Source organism: Paramisgurnus dabryanus, chromosome 1 (assembly GCF_030506205.2).
Source record: "Paramisgurnus dabryanus chromosome 1, PD_genome_1.1, whole genome shotgun sequence".
Lineage (NCBI taxonomy): Eukaryota > Metazoa > Chordata > Actinopteri > Cypriniformes > Cobitidae > Paramisgurnus > Paramisgurnus dabryanus.
Genome location: NC_133337.1, coordinates 33,523,989 through 33,546,494, shown reverse-complemented (window position 1 = coordinate 33,546,494; position 22,506 = coordinate 33,523,989). Strand labels below are relative to the sequence as shown.

At 37.9% G+C, this 22,506-nt stretch overlaps 2 protein-coding genes across 3 annotated transcripts; one reads left to right on the top strand and one right to left on the bottom strand.

Annotated features, from left to right (window-relative positions):
* Positions 1-1,915: 1,915 nt before the first annotated feature.
* epyc (epiphycan) lies at positions 1,916-17,586 on the top strand. 2 transcript variants are annotated; one of them, XM_065284868.2, is made up of 10 exons: positions 1,916-2,267; positions 6,573-6,753; positions 12,626-12,806; positions 13,052-13,252; positions 13,520-14,317; positions 14,646-14,741; positions 15,110-15,268; positions 15,557-15,759; positions 16,286-16,381; positions 16,644-17,586. In XM_065284868.2, exons 2-10 carry the CDS (start codon positions 6,580-6,582, stop codon positions 16,812-16,814), a joined length of 2,079 nt encoding a protein of 692 aa, XP_065140940.2. In that variant the 5' UTR covers positions 1,916-2,267; positions 6,573-6,579; the 3' UTR covers positions 16,815-17,586. The 2 variants fall into 2 exon arrangements, with proteins under 2 accessions (XP_065140940.2, XP_073670774.1); XM_073814673.1 differs by lacking the exons at positions 13,052-13,252; positions 13,520-14,317; positions 14,646-14,741.
* On the bottom strand, positions 17,090-22,210 carry LOC135774890 (uncharacterized). The gene is made up of 5 exons (XM_065284867.2): positions 22,109-22,210; positions 21,298-21,446; positions 21,037-21,130; positions 20,783-20,870; positions 17,090-18,558 (listed from the first exon to the last, which is right to left on the bottom strand). Exons 2-5 carry the CDS (start codon positions 21,419-21,421, stop codon positions 17,830-17,832), a joined length of 1,035 nt encoding a protein of 344 aa, XP_065140939.2. The 5' UTR covers positions 21,422-21,446; positions 22,109-22,210; the 3' UTR covers positions 17,090-17,829.
* Between the last annotated feature and the right edge of the window lie 296 nt (positions 22,211-22,506).

Here is a 22,506-nt window from a genome sequence, read left to right as displayed (position 1 = left end):
TTAGGCACGATTCTCTCAGCGGTGGGAACGGGTCTGCTGTCTGCGCTGAAACCACGCCCACTCACAGGAAAGCTACCACCATCTCTCTCATGGATGGATGCTCTCAATAGATGCTCACGATTATGTTAGGGGCGCGGCCATGCTCGGTGGCTCCAGTGGGTCATCGAGCCACCCTTTTAACCGCGCCCAAATAATCCTGAACTCAGAAATGAGAAAAAAAAGTTTAACGGTGTATCTCCATAATTCAGTACTACAAGACAATTTTTGTTATTTAAAGTGCATCTATTTCATTGCTAAAAAACAATGTTATTTTGTGTATTTGTTATAATACAATGTGTTTGTGTGGCTTATGTTTAAAAAACACATATTCTTTTTCACATACCGTACATTTTTGTAGCTCCAGATATCCTGCTTTCCTCAAACGCATTGATTTTGTAAAAAAATCATCGATCTGAAAAGCGCTGGGTTCCATGGGCCCCTTAGCCTCTGTCTTGAATTACATTTACATTTATGCATTTGGCAGACTCTTTTATCCAAAGTTACTTTGATACTAATTTCCCAAAAATTACCTACTGTGTGCAAGTGTGTGTGTGGGGGGGGGGGGGGCTAGTAAGTTATCGTTCAGTTTGACATGGGGGATTTAAATGTAGAACAACAATTACAACAAACAAATAATGTCGGCATCCCCAAATAAAAACAATGCATGCTTAGGGGCTGTCCACACGGAAACGCGTATCACTGTATACGTATAAATTTGTTATCGTATTGGCGTTTCATCCACACGGATCCGGCGTTTTGGGAGACTGAATCCGCTATTTTTTGAAACCGGGTCCTAAAGTGGATAAATCTGAAACCGACACCCTTGCGGTTTCGTCTGTACAGCCAATCCGTATATTTTGTGAAGCGAAAACGTCATCACATCACGTGTCGGAAGCGTCACACGTAACAGCAACAACAATAACGGCGGATTACGTGATTGTGTTCGTGCTACAGAAGCTACTAAAGCCTACTAGCTTTATTACAGCAAAATCTATTGCTTCTATGCAATTGTGGTGACCAACAAGCGATAATGGACAACACCATACGTTGGCTATGCGCATGCTCAAAGTCTTCTTCTCCGTGTATAGTGTATATCTGTGGCAGGATTACAGCGCCCCATACTGGTCCGGCATATATACTACACCGCTTTCAGTCGGTTTCAGTGGTTTCGTGTTTACGGATTATTTTTTTAGAGCAAGAAAAAAATGATCGGATAGGGAATGCACCGGCTTCGTGTGGATATAGCCTTAGTTTCTCGAGAGAAATATCCTGAAAAATAAGCAAACTTAAACTGCAAAAAAATCCACCAAGTGCAAATACATTGCACGACACGTCACATGTACTTACAGTACAGGATTGAACCAAAGTTAAATGATCCCCAGACAAATCCTGGACACATTTTCCATAATCTGTGTTTAAAAAGCGCTTCTGTGTTTTTTAATGTAATGCACTACCAATTGAACCATATGACTCTGCAAAAAATATGATTACCGGCAGCGACAAGACAACAAGCAAGGAATAAGAACTTGAGGCCTGTAAAAACATCTAGCAAGGATTTGTAAAGCACTTCCTGTAAGTTAGCAGCTCTTCGTCTGCACTTTGCTACATCTTTGCAGAGGTTTGAGTTTAGCGCCGAGCTCTGGCACAGAACAGAATGGAGGCCTTTACTGCTTGTCAGTGCTACGTTAACACTGAAGCCTCACAGAGGGCCCATTGTGCGCGGGGGCCCTACAGGAAAGCAGAGTATCCCATTCACCTCAGGAAAAGGAAGACAAATATCTCATATTTAGAACTGAATAATTGATCTGTCTCTTCAGGAAGCAAAATAACAAAGACGGTTATTAGAGATTAAAGGATGTTTCGCAGCAAGGGGCCTGTCAGTGTCCAAACTGTGTGCCACTAGCATGTTGTCCTTTAGTGTGTGTGTATAAGTGTGAGTGTGTGATGCAGTGTGGTATGGGGTGGGCACTGCTGTAGATGGGACCAAAACCCAATCTCTCACTTTTCTCGGTCTCATTTCTAACCTTCACACACACGTACAGGTAGGGTGCAGGGGTCTGGGAGTGCATGCACACATACGTGTCACACACCTCACACACCTATACAGAGGCAGACACATTCGTATCCTCAAAGCTATCGTGAGTGACGGGTTGCCACTGACCAGGCCCATCGACCCTCTGTCTGTCTGATCTAAAGAGAAGGACCATTTGGGAAAGAAGGAGAAAGAGGTAAACGCTTTATATTCTTCTATGTCTGCTTATTGTTTCAATTTCCAAGGGTCACTGGCCCTAATGCACAATTACTACGCTGATACACTTGACTGATAGTACTAAGACTTGATGATGTGTGTCTTCCTGTTGTTCAATTGGTAAAGCATTGCATTGGCAACACAAAGGTTGTGGTGGGTTTGGTCCCCAGGTAACACACATTTTTAAAAATGTATAGAATGCACTGTGCTTCAACCAAATGCATAAATACATATCCTATACAAGTATAGGAGTGTCTTGCATTAGGTCTTCCTAATCTTATCGTAACATTGAGTATCATTAACAGCATGTTTATACTACTGTCTAAACTGGTTGGTAATTTATGTAAATAAAAATATGTGCATTCTTTATTTTGGTGTATTTTCCTATTACCTGATTTTCAGGGGTTTGGGAATTGGTTTGTATATGATGGTATTGTTTAGTTTTTTAACAATATTAAAGTGGGTGTGCAGAATATGTTATTGGAGAAATTATTAATGGTGTGTCATTTACATCTGGAGATGGCGGTATATCGAGTTTTGCTAATATATTGGTATTTTTCCCAACGGGATGTAGGATGAGAAAATACCATCTACCCTGTAAAAAACAAATTGCAGCACTTTTGTCAAATCGACATATTTTTATGTAACTTTAACTTTAAAAAATAAGTTAAACAATTTTTAACTTGAATTTATAAGTTATGTCAACTATTTTTAAGCAAAACTTAAAATAGTAGGTTGAATTGACTTACTATAATAAAAAAGTTGGTTCAACTTTAAAAAGTAAGGTACCCGGTTGCCTTAAAATGTTAAGTTAATTTAACTTAAAAATATTAGTTGACACAACAATTTTTACACAATTTTAAAACTTTTTTTAACTATTTGTCAACAAATATTTTTTAAGTTGAATTAACTCAAAATTTTAAGGCAACTTACTTTTTTAAATTAAACCAACAAATATTTTTTTTTTTACATTGGGTATAATATAATTTGACCCTTTGCAACAAAAGCAAACACTGAGGTAAGCTTTCCAACCAGTTTGTATGTTGTGCAGCTGTATATTTTCAAACAGGAAGGAAAACTGTGAATTTATAAAGGTGATTGTGACATGTGCATTATGCTTTTACTTGCATGTAAATTCAATAATGTAGAAAACACTGATATATTTGTATTGTATTGGCATTCATCTTTCCCTTTAAAAATGACCGTGACATGAATTTAGGTCAATATCCCCAGCCCCATTTCATTCATCATCAGGATTTTAAATATTCTCTTCACCGAAGCAGTTTTGCAACAGTTGTACACTTGACATATATTTTACATTTAAAATAGCTATTTATATTGGACTGACTGGAAGTAGCACTGAATCCTAAATGATATTTGGTAGTATTGGCATCACCACCAGAGAGGAAGAAATTGTAAAATCAATGACCATGTGAAATGCTGAAGGCCAGAGCCAAAAACAACTTGGACACACACACACACACACACACACACACACACACACACACACACACACACACACACACACACACACACACACACACACACACACACACACACACACACACACACACACACACACACACACACACACACACACACACAGTCACGTGGGGTTGCACACTGCAAATACTGCCCGGAGTTTGTAAAAGCTGAGCTCTGTGTGCAGTATAGTCCCTCTTTCAGTATTTTCTTGCTGAGTTTGACAGCGAAGTCTCAATAGGAGATGCTCTATCAAGCTAAACTTTTCGAAGTATTTAAACTTTATAATGTCTATAAAATCTCTATTCATTAATTTTTTGTTAAATATAGTATAGTGCTATTCCCCCTATATAGATTTTTGCTTGGAGTTACATGTACGTGCATGTGAGTGAGAGAGAGAGAGAGAGAGAGAGAGAGAGAGAGAGAGAGAGAGAGAGAGAGAGAGAGAGAGAGAGAGAGAGAGAGAGAGAGAGAGATCGTAACTCACTGCCCTGCTGTCCACAGACCTCGGTGGAATTTCGAGCTTGAGTGAGGAGACAGACCCTCATAAAGGGGCTCTGTCAGAGGTCTCGCTCTCTTTTTCCTCTCTTTGCCTTGCTTAGCTCTCTCCATCTCACCCTGAGGACCAGAACCTCATCTGAAATCTTCCCATCAACTCGCCACCTCTCTTTCCTCACTCCAGTCGCTCATCGCTTCCCTATGAGCCCCTTTATATGGCATAATCAGAAATCTCAGCTTGGAAATCCTTTTAAACTCTGTTTGAACTTTTGGAATGTGAATGTATGATGCTATACATATATGGACATTTTTAGAGAGCGTGCATATATGAAAGTATGAATTTCTTTATATTTGAAATGCAATCCCATGAGCTTATTTGTGCAAAAAAAAACAACTCTGTCAGGAAAACACATAGCTGGTTACCAGTATGCACTGTAGTGTTTGAAAGCTGATATTCGGATGCCATCATGCTTTCTAGTTAAGTAAACTTGGAAGTAGACTCTTTTACCTGGGCTGTTAAATAATTAATTGTGATTAATTTCATACAAATAAAAGTTTGCATAATATACAGGTGCTGGTCATATAATTAGAATATCATCAAAAAGTTTATTTATTTCACTAATTCCATTCAAAAAGTTAAACTTGTATATTATATTCATTCATTACACACAGACTGATATACAAATGTTTCTTTCTTTTAATTTTGATGATTAAAACTAAGGAAAATCCCAAATTTAGTGTCTCAGAAAATTTGAATATTACTTAAGACCAATCCAAAGAAAGGATTTTTAGAAATCTTAGCCAAATGAAAAGTATAAACATGAAAAGTATGAGCATGTATAGCACTCAATACTTGGTGGGCTCCTTTTGCCTGAATTACTGCAATAATGTGGCGTGGCATGAAGTCTGCTCAGGTGTTATGAGAGCCCATGTTGATCAGATAGTGGTCTTCAGCTCTTCTGCATTGTTGGGTCTGAAAATTGCATCTTCTTCTTCACAATACCCCATAGATTTACTCCAGGGTGTGGTTATCCCTATTGCTTGTACACTTTTTTCTACCACATCTTTTCCTTCCCTTCGCCTCTCTATTAATGTGCTTGGACACAGAGCTCTGTGAACAGCAAGCCTCTTTTACCATGACCTTTTGTGTCTTGCCCTTCATTGTGCAAGGTGTCAATAGTCATCTTTGTGTAGCCTACAGAACTAGACTGAGAGGCAATTTAAATGCTTTTGCAGGTGTTTTGAGTTAATTAGCTGATTAAAGTGTGGCACCAGTTGTCTTCAATATCGGACCATTTCACAATATTCTAATTTTCTGAGATACTGAATTTGGGCTTTTTCTTAGTTGTCAACAAAATTAAAAGAAATAAACACTTGAAATATATTAGTCTGTGTGTAATGAATGAATTTAATATACAAGTTTAACTTTTTAAATGGAATTAGTGAAATAAATCAACTTTTTGATGATATTCTAATTATATGACCAGCACCTGTATATGTGTGTGTGTGTGTGTGTGTGTGTGTGTGTGTGTGTGTGTGTGTGTGTGTGTCCTGTTTGTAATTATTATGTATATATAAATACACACACATTAATGTATTTATTTAAGAAAACTTTACATGTGTATATAATGAACCGAGTTCTCAAACCAAAAAAATCTACAAACCAAAAATCTGCAAACCAACAGTTTCCCTTCGGCCACAAAGCTCTGCAGAGACTTTATTTACTAAAGGCGTGCAGGTATCAAACCACAGACGATTTATTGGAGAAATCTCTTGCTCTGTTTTCTGCCATTTTTATCATTTTTTTGACGTTCGACATCAAACAATCTACTTTGACATCTTCAATATGGTGCAGATGTGACGAGTATTTGATAAACCAGAAGCCCATGAATTTCCAGAGGCATATTTGAGATGGTTTGCACCACAGCCAACCTAAGCAGATCTATGTGTTGCCATGGCACGATCCTTAGCTTCCTTCTGGAGATACTCAGGTCAATGAGTTCTGTACAAAGGTGTATTTTTAAAAGGGTACCACCACAGTGACAGCTTTTGTACCTTTTGTTCTGAATGATAATATAATGGGAATGTAAAAAACAAGATATTTTGATAAATAATGGTAAGCACACAACTGACCGTAGTATTTTCTTTCCTACTATAGAAAGTCAATGGGTTCAGTCAACTTTTTGGTTACCATCATTTATCAAAATATTGTCTTTTGTGTATAACAGAATAAAGAAACTCATTCAGGTTAAGAGCAACGAGGTGACAACATTTTTGGGTGAACTGTCCCTTTATGTGTGTCCAGCAGGACGATGGTAACGTTGGTGTGGGGACTTCTGGTTCTGTATGTGGTGGCAGCCTCTCCCACCAGATACGCCCGGCAAGCCGAACTTGACAACTATGACAGCAACAGCTATAATGTGGATTTGAACCGCCATGATGACTTTGACTATTACAATGGGGTCGATGAACCTACGGTGACAAAGGTATAATCACTAAAATCGTCTTATTGTACACTTAAACAATTCATGTCAAATGCATGCAACTTTTAAACTGTTATTTTCAGCCTGTGTGGATGGCAAATGCACATCCATTGGGTTCTGTTGTGATTTTCATGCAGGAATGCATCACAGCGGTTTTGCTTTAGGGTGTTTGACAGCTCTTCATTTGCTGTGCAGATTTAAGTGTTCCTGAGGATAATAGCATCCAGCTATGTCAGTGTTTGTCTTCTGATTTTCATTTAGAAACATTTTAACCCAGCTGCTGTGCTTTAGGGTCGGTCACCGAGGGCACAAGGGCCTATATTTACTCAGTTTCTCAGATCAGTTTTACTGATGTTGGTCACTTTTCTCAATTATGCATGTTTTTACTGTGAGATGACATGTATTGGTGTATAGTGCATAGATATTTTACCTGTAAACTGGAGCCCAGTGGTTCTCAAACTTATTCAGCATGCAGCCCCCCTTGTGTATATTGCATCCTTTTGTGGCCCGCCCAAAAAATTATAAAACTTAAAATTTGAAATAAACAAAAAAATATTAAATTATATAATGTAGTGCTGTTGGTTAGTAACCTTATTTTTCTGAAGTTTAAATGCACAGAATTAATGATAAATTAATGTATTTTATAAAATGACATTAAACTGGGGCTCCCTGGCACCATCTTAGGGCCACTGCTGTAGCCAATTTAAAGGGATAGTTAAACCAAACAGTGAAATTATTTACTCACCTTCGTGTTGTACTAAACCTGTATGAGTTTGAATGCAAAAGAAGATATTTTAATAAAAGATGGTAAGCACACAGCTGATAGTACCCATTGACTTCCATAATATTTATTTTACAGAATTTTTATTTTTGGGGGAACTATCCCTTTAAAATGCTGTGGCCAATTTGCAATTTAATATTTTCTGTAGTTAAGGATCTATTAAATTCTGTAATGCATATAGACTTTCTAAATACCCCAAATAACATTAATATCAAGTGTTTACGGTGTTTTGACATCTCCAAGACCCACATAGCATTCCATAAGCACCGATATTTACAGTGAACTGTCTTTATATGACATGAAACATAGTCAAAGTAAATTCACAATGTGCTTTACACAACAAATACCTCTCCATGATGGACAGACCAGATGTTGGTGAATGTGAACTGTATTGCCAACTGAATTTTCCACTGGCACAACCTAATGGAAGGAAAAAACACTGGCATTTTTTACTGTACTCAATTTTACTTATAAGAAGTTGTAGTCATACTTGTATGTCAAACAATTCCTCTTAAGTAATATGAAGCAATGCAATGCTTGTTTTCTAATATAAATATCTGACATTTTTTTTAAATGAGATACATTATTTGGATAGCAAATGGCTTAAGATAATAAGTCTTGTTTTTTTGAAATAAAGAGTTTTTCTTTACTTAAAACAAGTCAAAATATCTGCCAGTACAGTAAGACAACTAAACTTAATTCCAGTTTATTTTTCTTACTGAATTGGCAGATATTTTGACTTGTTTTAAGTAAAAAAAAAAACTCTTGATTTTCATAATTTATTTTAAAGGTGCAGTGTGTAAATTTTAGTGGCATCTAGTGGTGAGGTTGCGAATTGCAACCAATGGCTCAGTTAACTGCTCACCCATTGCATTTAAAATGCATGAAGCTACGGTAGCCACCTTCGGAGACAGCTTCGTAAAAAAGTTTGTCCGTTAAGGGCTTCTGTAGAAACATGGCGGCACAAAATGGCGACTTCCATATTAGGGGACCCACGTTATGTAGATGAAAATGTCTCATTCTAAGGTAATAAAAACATAGGGGTTCATTATGAAAGGTCTTTATACACCCCTGATAATATAGTTTTATAAATTATTTAGCATTTCTGTCAAGCGATCCTTCTAAAAATTACACACTGCACCTTTAATAAACTAGACTAAATATCTAAAGCCACTTGCTAACCAAGTAAATGTCAATTTAAGAATCTCAATTTTCAGATATTTATATTAAAAAACAAGACAAAAATACCACGTGTAGTTATTGTAAAAGGGATTATTTTAACAACTTGTTGTTTTTTCTGGAGAATTTTTTTATATTGTGATACTGACTTTCTCAAATGTTTGCATGCTTTGTTAAATAAACATGCAATCAAATGCACTGAGCCTGAGGAAATATGTAAGTTATGTACAGAAAGAGGAAGGTTTTTCAGCAGAAGCTATAATAAAACACTCTATCGACTTCAGCTTGGAAAAGGTGGATGAAAACTATGTTTGGCTGGCTCAAGGATGGGTTTGAAGAAGTACCAGACTGAAGGCAGGAGACTTAACTTGATCCTGATGTGAATGTTATAAAGTTAAACCCACAATCAAAACCACACCTCTGAGTTACAACAGACCTTGAGTAAGCTTTTTATTTAAGCTGTTCAGGAAATTAAATGTTTCATAAATGTGAATGTTTGTTGTTGCTTATCTGAGAAGTGCTGTTGGAAAGTTAACCTACTGGTTGGACATCTGTGTATGTAACTTGCAACCATCTATTAATAGGGTTCAGAACGAGGCCTCAAAGGAATAAATAATAATTTACCAAATATTACCTTTAGGAGATTTTATATAAGGGTTATTATATGAGATATTTGCAACCATGAAAACTTAAAACTTAATGCAGTTTAAAAATATTTGTGTGTAATTTTTAATACACTAAAATAAATATTAAATCAACAATAATGACGAATGCTTGTATGGGTAATAGCAAAAATGCAAAGCATAATTTAAGCTGGTCCCTTTTTGCTTACAAATTTGTGACCCCCATGGACCATAAAACCAACAATAACCAACAATTCACTGCATGGGTCAAAATTGCCAAAAGTCATTGGGATATTAAATAAAGATCATGTTGCATGTAGATATTTAGTGAATTCCCTACCGTAAATATATAAAGTTTTTTTTAATATATTTTTCTCAATATTTAGATTTTTTGCACCCTCAGATTCGAGATTCTCAGAGACAGTTGTATGTCGGCCAAAATATTGTCATATTCTAACAAATTAAACAAATTTCAGATTATGTATGGTGTAAATCTTCCATGTTTATTACTCAAATATTTGTTGTAGTAGTTGTTTTTTAAACTACTTCTAAACAACACATGGTTAGCTACTGTAAAGTTAATTTTTATAGTACATATCTAATTTTTCTCACAACAAAACAAAGGCCTATACATTATGGGACTGCACAGTGTATACTTCCCATATTTGTGGAAAGTGCCAAAAGGGAAACTTTAAAATCCAGTTTTTTTGAGACTGTGAGGAGTTACAGGTGCATACGCAGTTAGCATGTGCTTGCACATGTAAAAGTACATGTGTGTACCTGTTGTTCATGCCTTTCTGCATGTCTCAGTGTAAATGGTTTTGTAATATATGGGAAGATTTATCATCACAGGCAGTAGCAGAGTGACTCTTTTAGTGCTGCTCTTGATGCTGTGTTAAACTTCATATTGGGCCACTTTTCTTTAAAAAGCAGCTTTTCAGTTAGCATTTGATTTAAATATTTAAAACACTTCATTTTGCAGGACTACAAATCAAAAACACCAACACATATTAATTTGTAGCCCTGCAAATAAAGGATTTGTACATTTCCATGTGTCTGGATTTGGACTGTTCTGCTTTGTTTACGAGGAATCCCATATGGCAAAAAATATAAATATAATTTTAATGGTCCGATTCGTGCTTTTACATTTCCTTTTGTGTTTAAGTGTGTATTAGTAAATGTTAATGATATGCAAAAGGTAAGTAAACGATAACACAAGTTATTGTCTCCAAAGTAAATCTCTTTTCTTGGATTACAACAGGGATTGAAGGCAACAGTTTACTTCCTGGGATTGGTGATGTAAACAAGACTGACATTATCATAAATCCTCCCTCTTTAGACTCACAGCCTGTAAGTTAACTCCTGTCAGCAACCCAATCTTTCAAACATGGTAAGGAGTGTCACATTTACGGCTGACGTCAGATATATTCAGACCAATCACAACGTACAGATTAGCTGACCAATCAGGGACACATAGCATTTTAGATTGATTAGTTTTGTACAAAATCCATTCCATTTCAGGAAGACATCTGGAGCTACAAAAATGTACGGTATGTGAAAAATAATGTGAACCATAAACCACATAAACACGTGGTATTATACCAAATACACCAAATAACGTTGTTTTTTAGCAATGAAATAGGTGCACTTTAATTATATTTAAAAATATACAAAAAAGGTCAAAAATATATATATTTGCGTTTTACAAAAATGTATTATTTATCAAAATATATTTTTTGGGAAATGTAATATATATATAATAAAATATATATTTTTACCGTCCTGAAAACAATTTAAAACAGTCCAAATCCAGACACATTTTGAAATACAAATAAATAAATAAATAAATATTTTCAACTTCAAAAATATACTTTATAAAATTAACTTGTATTTAGCATATATTTAAAATATTTTTTGCCCCCCATTTTTTTTTTGCCATATGACATTTAATAAAACATTTATAAATATATGTTTATATATGAAGGTTAAAACTAAATTCAAAAATATATTTAATTAAACTTTATTTTCTACCAAAAAAATTTTGGCCAGAGAAATGAGTCCAGCTGTTTACTGTTCTGTAGCAGTGGTTTTCAAACTGGGGGGCGCGAGATGGTGCCAGGGGGGCCCCAGTTTTATGACATTTTATGAAATACATTAATTTATCATGAATTCTGTGTAATTAAACCTAAAAAAATAAGGCTAACCAAAAGCACAACTTTTTTGTATAATTTAATGTTTTTTTATTAAAATGTTGAGTTTCAGAACAGTTTTTTTGTCACAAACTTCCTTTGGGGGCCGCGAAGGAATGCACCGTACACAATGGGGGCCACACGCTGATTTGGGAGTTTGGGAACCACTGTTCTGTAGCACCAATAGTAATTAATTGCATACCAGACATGCTATGGACTATTTTTAATACATATCAGACTGTTTTAAATGGCTTCAAATAAAAATCCTTGAGGAATATGAAAAGTGGCAGTGCTAAACACAATTTTGTTGTTCCATTTGTCAGTAAACTTGGCAATTTGCCTTCAATTCTTTACCATCAACACCCTGCTATCTTCACCCTAAAGGGACATGTCACAGCTCAAAAATGGTATTTCTACTTGACAGGGTTTGATTTGGTAGGTCCACCCCCCTTTTGTTAGACTCGTGAGATTGCTCCTCTAAAGTTCCAGCAGCATTCTGAAAAGGATTTTCTGTGCGGAAATATGGATTTTCTGCTACCATGTATGTCTTGGTTCCACATGGACCATCCTGGAAAATAGCAGCTACTTAAGAAATGAAACTGAGAATGGTTTCACAGCACCCCTCTCTGGTTTGTAGTGGAATCAAACACAAAAACTTTGTCATGGATGTATTTCATCTTCTCCCCAATCTGTGTGTGCAGTGTAAACTTGTGGCCTTTTATCAATGAACGACTGCTTCAGCAATCATCGATGTGTATGCTAAACCTCATCTGGCTTCAGGACAATTAACATATGTGAGGAAAAGGATCAATAGGTTTGATACCTGGTAAACTGCTCATTACCCTTTCAAACGGAATCAACCTACTACACTTCTAGCCAGTTCTCAAAATGGTTTTCACTACAATCAAATGTGTTAATGTGTCTATATTGACGTTAGATGGCTGCAAAAGCACAGCACATCGTCATTATGCAATATTGTATTCATTGCCAGATTGTGAATCAATATGTTTAATCTTTAGCAACAGTCTGAAATGCTCTTGTTAGGGTTTAAAAAACGACTGCAGCTTATTTGCAAAGTGTGCTTACCTAAACTCACCTTACAGATTGGCACCTTGGACATTTATGAGGAACCTTCACATAGTGCCTACGCAGAGGAGGAAGAAGAAGAGCGACATCCCTGGATAGTTGAACTGGGAGAAGACAAGGAATTCCCCGTAACGCCTGAACTTATCCCATCGGGATCTGAACATTCAGGAACTCTAATGGGCCCGAATGCAGAGGGAGGTCTGTACCATTAATGCCCACACATACAACCACACACACACACTGCTAATCATCATTACTAGCCTTGCAACCATTTCGTCATGCTGTTATTCCATTTAACTGGCAACCTGATTGGTTAAATGAGCTTTAACCGTTCTTTAACTTTGCTTACATGCATCAATTATCTCCTTTAGTTTTGACTAGTCCCAATATTGACATGTGTACTTCTAATAACTGTTCTAACACCTAATCTTGTCTTGAACAAGAGGAAGAGCTTCGTCTGACACCCATTGACATCCTTCCGATGTTTGTTTCTGGTGAAATGAGTTCTGGAGACTTGTTTAGGGACAACGCCTTCGGTTCTGGAGAGGCTTTGGGCTCTGGGGCCTCTGGTCACATTTCGAGTTCTGGGGGTTCTGGAGTATCGGGGATTTCTGGTTCAGGCATATTATTGATCTCAGGTGGAGGTCAGTATGCTAGGGCTCATTTTATATGCAGCTTCAGTACCCCAACAGATTTTCTTAGGAAATATATTATTGCCGATACCTATTATACCTTAATGGTGGAGGGGTTTCTTGAGGGTATTAAATCAAGTAATCAGAATCACAACTACTCAGTGATGACAGGTTAACCAGTTTAGTTCCACCAATAGTGTCAGCCTTCCTTTTATGCTGTCATCCATTGTTGAGGGGGCACTGATTTGTTTTTTGCCCCCTCACCTTGTCTCTCACAAGAGGAGGAGCTCCTGACGTTTGGAAACCATCCAGAAGAGGCCTCTGGGGATTTTGAAGAGTCTGGGGTTTTTGGGGTGTCTGGGTTCTCTGGGGTTCCTGAGGGCTCTGGAGAGTCTGGGGTCCCTGAAGGGTCTGGAGAGCCTGAGGTCTCTGGGGTGTCTGGAGAGCCTGAGATCTCTGGGGTGCCCGAAGTTTCTGGAGAGCCTGAGATCTCTGGGGTGCCCGAAGTGTCTGGAGAGCCTGAAATCTCTGGGGTGTCTGGAGAGCCTGAGATCTCTGGGGTGCCCGAAGTTTCTGGAGAGCCTGAGATCTCTGGGGTGCCCGAAGTGTCTGGGGTGCCTGAAGTGTCTGGAGAGCCTGAGATCTCTGGGGTGTCTGGAGAGCCTGAGATCTCTGGGGTGCCAGAAGTGTCTGGGGTGCCTGAGATCTCTGGGGTGTCTGAGATCTCTGGGGTGTCTGGAGAGACTGAGATCTCTGGGGTGCCTGAGATCTCTGGGTTGCATGAAGAGTCTGGAGAGCCTGAGATGTCTGGGGTGCCTGAATTGTCCGGAGAGCCTGAGATCTCTGGGGTGCCTGAATTGTCCGGAGAGCCTGAGATCTCTGGGTTGCCTGAAGAGTCAGGAGAGCCTGAGATCTCTGGGTTGCCTGAAGAGTCTGGGGAGCCTGAGGAGTCTGGGGTTCCCAAGGAGCCATTGGAGACTGGAGAGTCTGGAAGCCCAGAAGAGTCTGTGGTGACCGAATCCCCAGAACTCACTATAGAAGTCACTACAGAAATATTCCTTCCAGAACTAGAGGAAGGTCAGTACCATGATCAACACCATGCACATATTTTTGTTTAGATTTTGGTTCAGATTTGTGGTGAAAATGGTCTTGGTCATATAATACATTAAATCAGTACCAAACATATTGTTTTACCCATTAATGCTAGGCTTAATGCATTTAATGTCAATTAAACTTCATTTAACTGGCTGATATTGGTTAAATGTGTATTAATTTTCTTTGGTGTGCATTATAACAACAATAATAATGCATTATAACTTCTCAACGTCAATGTTACTCACTGTCTGTCCGGTTCCATTGTTCACCCTGTGTTCACTAACACCTTAATGTTGTTATGCCTAACAAGAGGAGGAGATATTCCTAACTACCCCTACCACTCCCCAGGAGGGGGCTGGGGGTGAATTTGGGTCAGGGGACCTTGAAATTGACCCATACATACCAGGTCAGTATTTTACTTATTCATTTCATTTGTTTTCTCATAATTAGACGTGCTCTATCTTTACATCATCTTATAAAGGTATGGTTTACCCAAAAAAGAAACTTCTGTTTACAAGCTCCTCCAAACCTGTATAAATTTCTTTGTAGATAAGAAGATATTTTATTTGTAACAAAGCAAATCTGGGGAACCATTCACTTCCATTAAAAGAAAAATAATGCTGTGGAAGTATATGGTGCCTCAGATTTGCTTTGTTATAAATAAAATATCTTCCTTTATGTTCAGCAGAACAAAGAAATGTATACAGGTTTGTATTATAAATGGTATACATAATCTAATATGTGTTTAAAATGTTGTGCTGATTTTGTGGTTAGGTATGTCTACCTGTGTGCTGTGTACCTGTCTGGGCGGATCTGTGTACTGTGATGACCTCAGGCTGACCCGCGTTCCTCCCCTTCCCAAAGAAACCACTCATTTCTATGCCCGCTACAATAAAATTACCAAGATTAGCAAGTCTGACTTCATCAACCTGAGTATGTGTTTCATCAAAGAGAACAACCAACAACTTTATTAGATAGTAGTTTGTTTAAATATTGTTAAAAATATTCCTTTTTGATGATTTAATGTTTTCTACATAAAATATTTCTATATTAATAAAGTACATTCTATGAAAAATAACCTTTATTTTTTAATATTGACTAAATTAATGAGTGAAATCAAACTTTGATGCTTGAAATCTCACAGTTAGATTAAGAGGATCACATATGATAGCTTGATTTGATTCACATGATTTTAAGATTTTTTTCTGTTTTATCACAAAGACAAATTAAAGAAAATCGACCTGACAAACAACGCCATTTCCAAGATTGATGATGATGCTTTTATCGGCCTCCCTGCTCTGGAGGAGTTGATATTACGGGAGAACAGTATTAGACAGCTTCCAGCTCTGCCACCTTCGATGACGCTTATCGATGCTTGTCACAACCAACTTGGCAGCACCGGCATCCACAAAGAAGCTTTCAAGGTGAACGAAGCAATAATAGAAAGGTTAAAGGGATAGTTAACCAAATTCTGTCATCATTTACTTACCCTCAAGTTGTTTCAAACCTGTATTAATTTCTTTGTTCTTTTGAAGAAAGATATTTAGAAAAATGTTCTGGGGCACCATCGACTTTCATAGTATTGGCTGATTCTTACCTACGTCAATGGTGCCCCAGATCTGCTCAGTTACAAACATACTTCAAAAATTTCCTTATTGTATTCAGCAGAAAAAAACTAAATTATACAGATTTTAAACAACTTGAGGGTCAGGAAATGATGACAAAAATTTTATTTTTCGGTAAACTATCCCTTTAAGCCTTTCAATACAGATGTATTTTTTATAGATTCCGGCATATTGTTGTGCATGTAGGGCTTCGATACATAACCCAAACTTTACAAAAACAGCACAAAATCCAATTAGGGATAGGGCTCATGTCCTGCTGATCAGATGCTAATTTTAATAAAATTATAAGGATTAGCAATTTATAGTCATGTTTTTTTATTTTCAGGACATGCCAGGACTACTTTACCTCTACTTGACGGACAACAACATCTATCACATCCCTGTTCCTTTGCCGGACAGTTTACGCTCCCTGCACCTACAGGTACCTGTACTCCCACCTCACTAGTGCCACCTTGTGGACATCTACAAATCCTATGCACTAAGTTTGCATTTCAAAGGAGCCATTTAACTTTTCAGAAGTTGTGGAACAGCTGGAAGATCAATGATATAAAAAATAACCTTAAGCAAGCTTTTATTTACTGCAAACCACTCCGTTTAAATGCAAAGCACATTTTTTTGGTCAAAAATGCATGAGTGTGACTGTGTATATGCTATATTTAAAAAATATCTGTTTTATCTTTCAGAACAACAATATCCAGATGATGCACGATGACACTTTCTGCAATCCGCATGATTTAAATTACATCCGCTACGCCCTGGAGGACATTCGCCTGGACGGTAATCCCATCAACCTCAGCAGAACCCCACAAGCCTACATATGTTTGCCACGTATACCTGTTGGTGCCCTTATTTAAAACGAAACGCACGTATGCACATGCATCTCAGCTCTTCTGTGAGAACTTCTTGTTTTTAAATGTTGGGCTCACTTGGATATGAATGGCTGTCTTTTAAAAGAAGTTGGCATATACATGACTAACACTTTCACAGGAGAACTGGTGGACACTCCCAAGTCTTTGCTGCTTGGATATCTACCATCAGATGCATACAAATATGAATACATTTCATTGTAATAATATCTGAGTGTAGCCGAAGACATTTCAATACAGAAAACCATGCACAACACTCTGGATCAGTCTTTATTTCTTTATTTATCAAATACTAATGAACCTGAAAATGATGTAAGTAATTTACATATGCAAATATCACAGTCTTATTTAAAAAATGAAATAAACAAACGTGTTCGTGTGTGCTGTACTTTGTGCATGTTTGGGGCTGGTTGCAATAGCCAGTTTGTTTTGTAAAATAAAAAATTATGAAGTATTGTCAATATTCATATCGAATTTATCAAACGTTTATTATGCAAGCATAAACTAATTGAAGAGTAAATTTGACTAATGCAATAAAACAAAGCATTCTAACAATGAATTTGTTGTAAAGTCTGTACTGTAATATAAAATATAGAAGAACTGCATAACAAACTGTTGTAAGTCATTAATGGCATTTAAATAAACACTGTTGTGCGGGCTAAGGGGCTTGTTAATGATTTGAGGGGGTGTGGTGTGGTAACCCAGCTTTGTGTTTTGTATGGAAAATCACACAATAAAGATTTCTGATGACCTCTCTGAATCAGAGGTGGCTTACAGTTTTCTTGATACACTAGCTTGAAACATTCAAAGGTATTAAACCAACACTGACTGCTTTCAAATTGCATGTTTATAATGTACAGCTACGAAAACAATAAACTAAAATAAATGAAACTAGTGTAGTCATTCACTGTAGCACAACACAATACTTTGGCAAAAATTTACAACAAAAAAGTGTACAAAATTGATTATGTAAACGGTCCCATTTCGAACAGATGGTTTTGTTTCAGAAGTTTTCGATAAGCTTTTCGAACAGGTTGAGGAATTTCTGTCTTCTCTCCAAGGTTGCTGGCTCCATCACCAAAGGAATAGTGTTGTCAGTTCCCTCCGCATTGTCACTCAAATCCACCGTCTGCTCCTCTCTCCCCGTCCCGCGCTGATGCTCCAAGATGGCTCGCTCTCGCTCAAGCTTTGCTCTTTCTCGGTCTAAAATCGCTCTTTCCTTATCCAGCTGAGCTCGGATGTACTCCACAGAAGCCCTGTCCCTCTCCACAGCGGCCTTCTCTCTTTCCAAAGAGGCCCTGTCTCTATCCAAAGCCGCAAGTTCTCTCTCCACCCCTGCTCGCTCCCTATCCAGAACCATCTTTTCTCGTTCCAGGACCATCCTTTCGTATTCGATGGCGGCTTTGTCGCTCTCCAGGATGGCTCTTTCGTGCTCCATCTCATCCCTGTCTCGGTCTCTGTCCAGCTCTACTCGGTCTCGCCCCATCTCTTCCGACATGATGTCGTCCTCCTCGACGAACAGCTCGATCTCGCTTCTGTCCGGCTCGCGCGCTCTCTTGCTCCTCCTGCGCGAGGTGCTGTTCGGGCGATACTCGCTGTCGTCGCCCAGAGAGGACGTATTTAGTGTGACTTCGCTTCCTGCGAGTCTACCCTCCATGGCGTCATCCATCAGCGTGAACCAGGGCCAGTTGGTGGGGTTTACAGTGACACCGGATGGGGGATTCTTCAGGTCCTGAAACGTATACACACATTAATATTTTATTTATTTGTTCTTCATTCCGGCATATATGGTCACATTCATGGTAAGATCTGGTTAATCTATATAAACATTGTGGGATGAAGGATTTGATATCTCCAGTTTGCCAAACCTACATGTTTTTGGATTGTGTGAGGAAACCGGAGTACCCCGAGAAAACCGAACATCCAAACTCCCCAACAGGGGCTCGAACCGGTGCTGTGCTACCAACTGAGCCACTGTACCGCCCCACATTCATTTTTTATTAAATTAATTTGTGCAATGAACAAAACTCATAGAGGTTGTTAGAGGAATCTCCAAAATCTGTCTGTATCTGAAACAAGAACAATGCAGCCTTTTCGGTGTACACGACATTTGGACACTACTGTCAGAGTTCGCCCCCTAGTGGCAGTCTTAATGAAGTTTTAGTTTAATTCTAATGCTGCGTTCAGACCTGCCGCGGTAGAGGCGTCATGCGCGAGTGATTTCAATGTTAAGTCGGTGCATCTGGTGCGAATGAGGCTTTTAGCGTGGCGCCGTAGACGACATTCCGCCTCATTCGCACGTCTAGTTAAAAAATTTGGACCTTGGCAGAAAAACGCGCCGCGTTAACCAATCAGGAGCTTGCTTTAGTAGTGACATGATTACAGGAAGCGAGCGGAGTCGCAGAAGCCCCTCCCATGACGCGAATTTCTGCGTGAATGTCTCGATGACTATAATTTTACACGCGAACGAAGCGAGTAAACTCAAACTGTTCAAGCGCCAAACTAGGCACGGTAGACGCGATTATGACGCCTCAAACGCGGATGGTGTGAACCCAGCTTAAAACTTTAGTTTTCAATCTAATTTTCACCATAGTGGAATAAATAAATGAATGAAACAATAAACAGCTATGCATATACGACAAAGACAATAATATTTGGAGAGAACATATGGCGACAAGATTAAAATAATAAGGTATACATATTCAATTAATAATGTATTACTTATCAGTAATCAATCGTTTTTGTAAATGATTCAAATGTTAATGATAAAGTTAAATAAGAGGATTAATATTTTTCACCTCGCACAGTGTTTTGATTGGAATACATTAAAATACATCACTTCTGGTCGGCGAATCGCATGCGCTGTAGTCACACAAGTTAAATTTTTTTTAACAGATCCAATAATTACGCATCCGCAGATGGTTGTTACCTCACATGGCCCCTTTGTGACTCTCTACAGGGAATGAATGACTTAAGGTTTATCGGCCTTCGTTTGTTGTGTACAGTGGAAAGTCGGCTTAAGATTTTGCATACGATCCCGTCTAAGGCAGGGGTTTTCAAACGTTATGAGGTCAGGAACCCCCACATTAGTGAGGGACCATTTTCCTAAAATATATTTCCATATTTTGTATAAAGAAACACTTAAAGTCGCAATGAAATTGAAATGAAAAACTATATATGTATTTTTAATAGTGTGGTATTATTAACAAATTACTTATCTGTGAGCTTCATTATTTTTTAAAAATTCGTGTGTGCTCATAATCTTTAATCAAAAATGCAAATCTCCTCCCCTCCTCAAAACGATCTCTCTTCACTTCCGGTCAAAAGTATGGCAGGTGGGCGGGGTCCGGGAGAAGATCGCAGTGATTAGCAATTAGCAACACGACCCAACTTCAAACGATCCAATCAGATCTCGATGGACAAATTCAAATCCAGCCCTGCCTTATTTCATTTCAAAAGCCGTTTCATTCGGATATACGTCACCACGGGGAAAATAAGGCAATCGCTACTTCCGTTTCATGGCGACTTTAAACTCTGTGATATTATAAAGACTTAAATAAATGGAAACGAAGTAGACTTTTACATTGTTGCCTCTCTTTTTTCTTTTACAATTTTTGGGGAGCCATAAGAGAACCTACTGGGGGACCCCTGAGGGTCTGAAAACCCCTAGGGGTCTTTGTCTGATCAGTATTTTAAGGCTATATAGGTGTTTCCCTTTCTTCTTATGATACCCCACAATGAGTGATCCCCAGGACATGAGTACAACACCTGTAAAAAGGTGTCATGCTTTGAATAAAAGCATCTGCCAAATGTATTAAAGAATATAAACAATGTATTAAAATAAAAAAATAAGTATGTTTATTATAAACAGATTTTTAGCTATAAATAAATTAGTATTTATAAAATAGCTATTCATAAGATACTTATCACTCGTGACATTAACAAAACACTCCTACCTTATACTTCATCTTAAGGTTTTCCCATTTCCTCCTTGCCTGGCTGGCGGAAATCTCTCTTTGCAGACCCAGCTCCTTTAAGATGGCCCTAAAGCACAGAGCACAATGGATGTCAGCTATTTGACATTTTTACGCAGATGTTGGTGGCATAAATATATGTTGTATACATCTGTATTAGTTTGTAAACTTAATGTGATGATTTGATAGACGAGTATGCATGTGTAAGTGTATACTGGGGTGACTGGTTTCATTACCTATAAGCCAGAGTGGACGAATTTCTCTTTCCAGTGAAAAGTGAATCGTTGGACACGCGCAACTTCACGAATCTAACAAATTCTTCATTTGACACTTGAAGCACACACACAAACAAGCATGCATATGTTGATAACGGCAGGACACGTGATTTGCACAAGTATTTGAAATTTACGAGGTGAGCTCAATGCTAAATTGCTCTACAAGGACGGCGAATATTGCTTTAAATGTTTTATTTCGACGTCAAACGACGTACTACTCACTTTTATAAATGAATTCTGCCTGGTCTGGGCCATCTTTAATGTCATCGGAGGGACTCTGTACAGTGTAGAGTTCGTGGTCCATACTTGACTCTGTTACCTTTGAGTCATCAAGTGCGCTACTCATGGCGTTAGTGCACGAGCGAAGGGCACTAGAAGAGAAAATGGAGGGAATCAGTTCTTCGGTTGCGGATTCATGGCGGCCTGAGTGTACATACCGCCACCAAGCGGTCTCCTTTAATATCACGATTTAAATATTTCCGAGGAAGTGGGTTTGTTTAAATATAAAATATTGCCTATATAAAATTGATATATAGGATTTTAAACATTTTGCATCACATAAAAAAATACTATCATGATGTTGACAAGTCATTTATTAAGGACTCAAACTATGGAATAACCCATCTAAGATGCATTGAGACAAAGACAGAAATTAAATCTAAACTTAAAACTTACTTTTTATTTGAACAGGCTTTTAAATAATTATTATTGTGTAATAAATGTGTGATCATTTATGAGTTGAGAAATACAACACATAAATACAAGCATTAATAGCCTTGTTGTTCCTGTTTCCTATACTTTTAAAATAATCCTACCCCTTATTACCTAAAGCCCCATAAACGTGTATCTTTAAAATCGCCATTTTATCACTATCAGCTTCGAAAATCATCCCATTGTGTATAAGCTGTCGTGGTCTCAAATCTCGCTATGTCTACTAAATAGGCAGCTAGTGTCGAGACGCATTTTCCAACGAATCTTTCGTAAAATTTAACAATTAATTCGACTACAGAGACGTAGCAATCACGATACTCACTAAAACGGGACTCGCTGGGCTTTTATTCATTTTACGTTGTCGCTTGTCATATCGTGTCCCGAAACTGGCTGCACCAAAACTGCTCTCTATGCTGTTTTGTAAATGGCGGTGCTGTAATAGAAAAACGCCCTTCGGTGTGGACAATAAGTCGTCGTAATTTTGGTTAAATTAGTATTTGTTCGTATATAACACCAATAAGTATTCACAGAATTTTTTTTTACCCATTTTCTATGTAAATGATGAAATTATTATAAAGTAATAACCCTATACAGTTTATATTTAGTAACAAATAATTTATTTTCCCACATGTTTTTCAACACAAAGGTGGCAGTAGTGGGCGCGGTAGGTAACTGTCCACTGCCGAATAAGACAAAGGCGAAAGCTGATTCGCTGGAGGA

Excerpts from the sequence above, each read along its gene's own strand:
- epyc (XM_065284868.2), top strand. The coding sequence starts at position 6,580 with ATGGTAACGTTGGTGTGGGGACTTCTGGTTCTGTATGTGGTGGCAGCC. Across the intron at positions 14,742-15,109 it reads AATTGACCCATACATACCAG|GTATGTCTACCTGTGTGCTG; the intron begins GTCAGTATTTTA and ends TTTTGTGGTTAG. Across the intron at positions 16,382-16,643 it reads TACGCTCCCTGCACCTACAG|AACAACAATATCCAGATGAT; the intron begins GTACCTGTACTC and ends TTTATCTTTCAG.
- LOC135774890 (XM_065284867.2), bottom strand. The coding sequence starts at position 21,421 with ATGAGTAGCGCACTTGATGACTCAAAGGTAACAGAGTCAAGTATGGAC. Across the intron at positions 20,871-21,036 it reads TCGTCCACTCTGGCTTATAG|GGCCATCTTAAAGGAGCTGG; the intron begins GTAATGAAACCA and ends TCTGTGCTTTAG. Across the intron at positions 18,559-20,782 it reads ACCTTAAGATGAAGTATAAG|GACCTGAAGAATCCCCCATC; the intron begins GTAGGAGTGTTT and ends TATACGTTTCAG.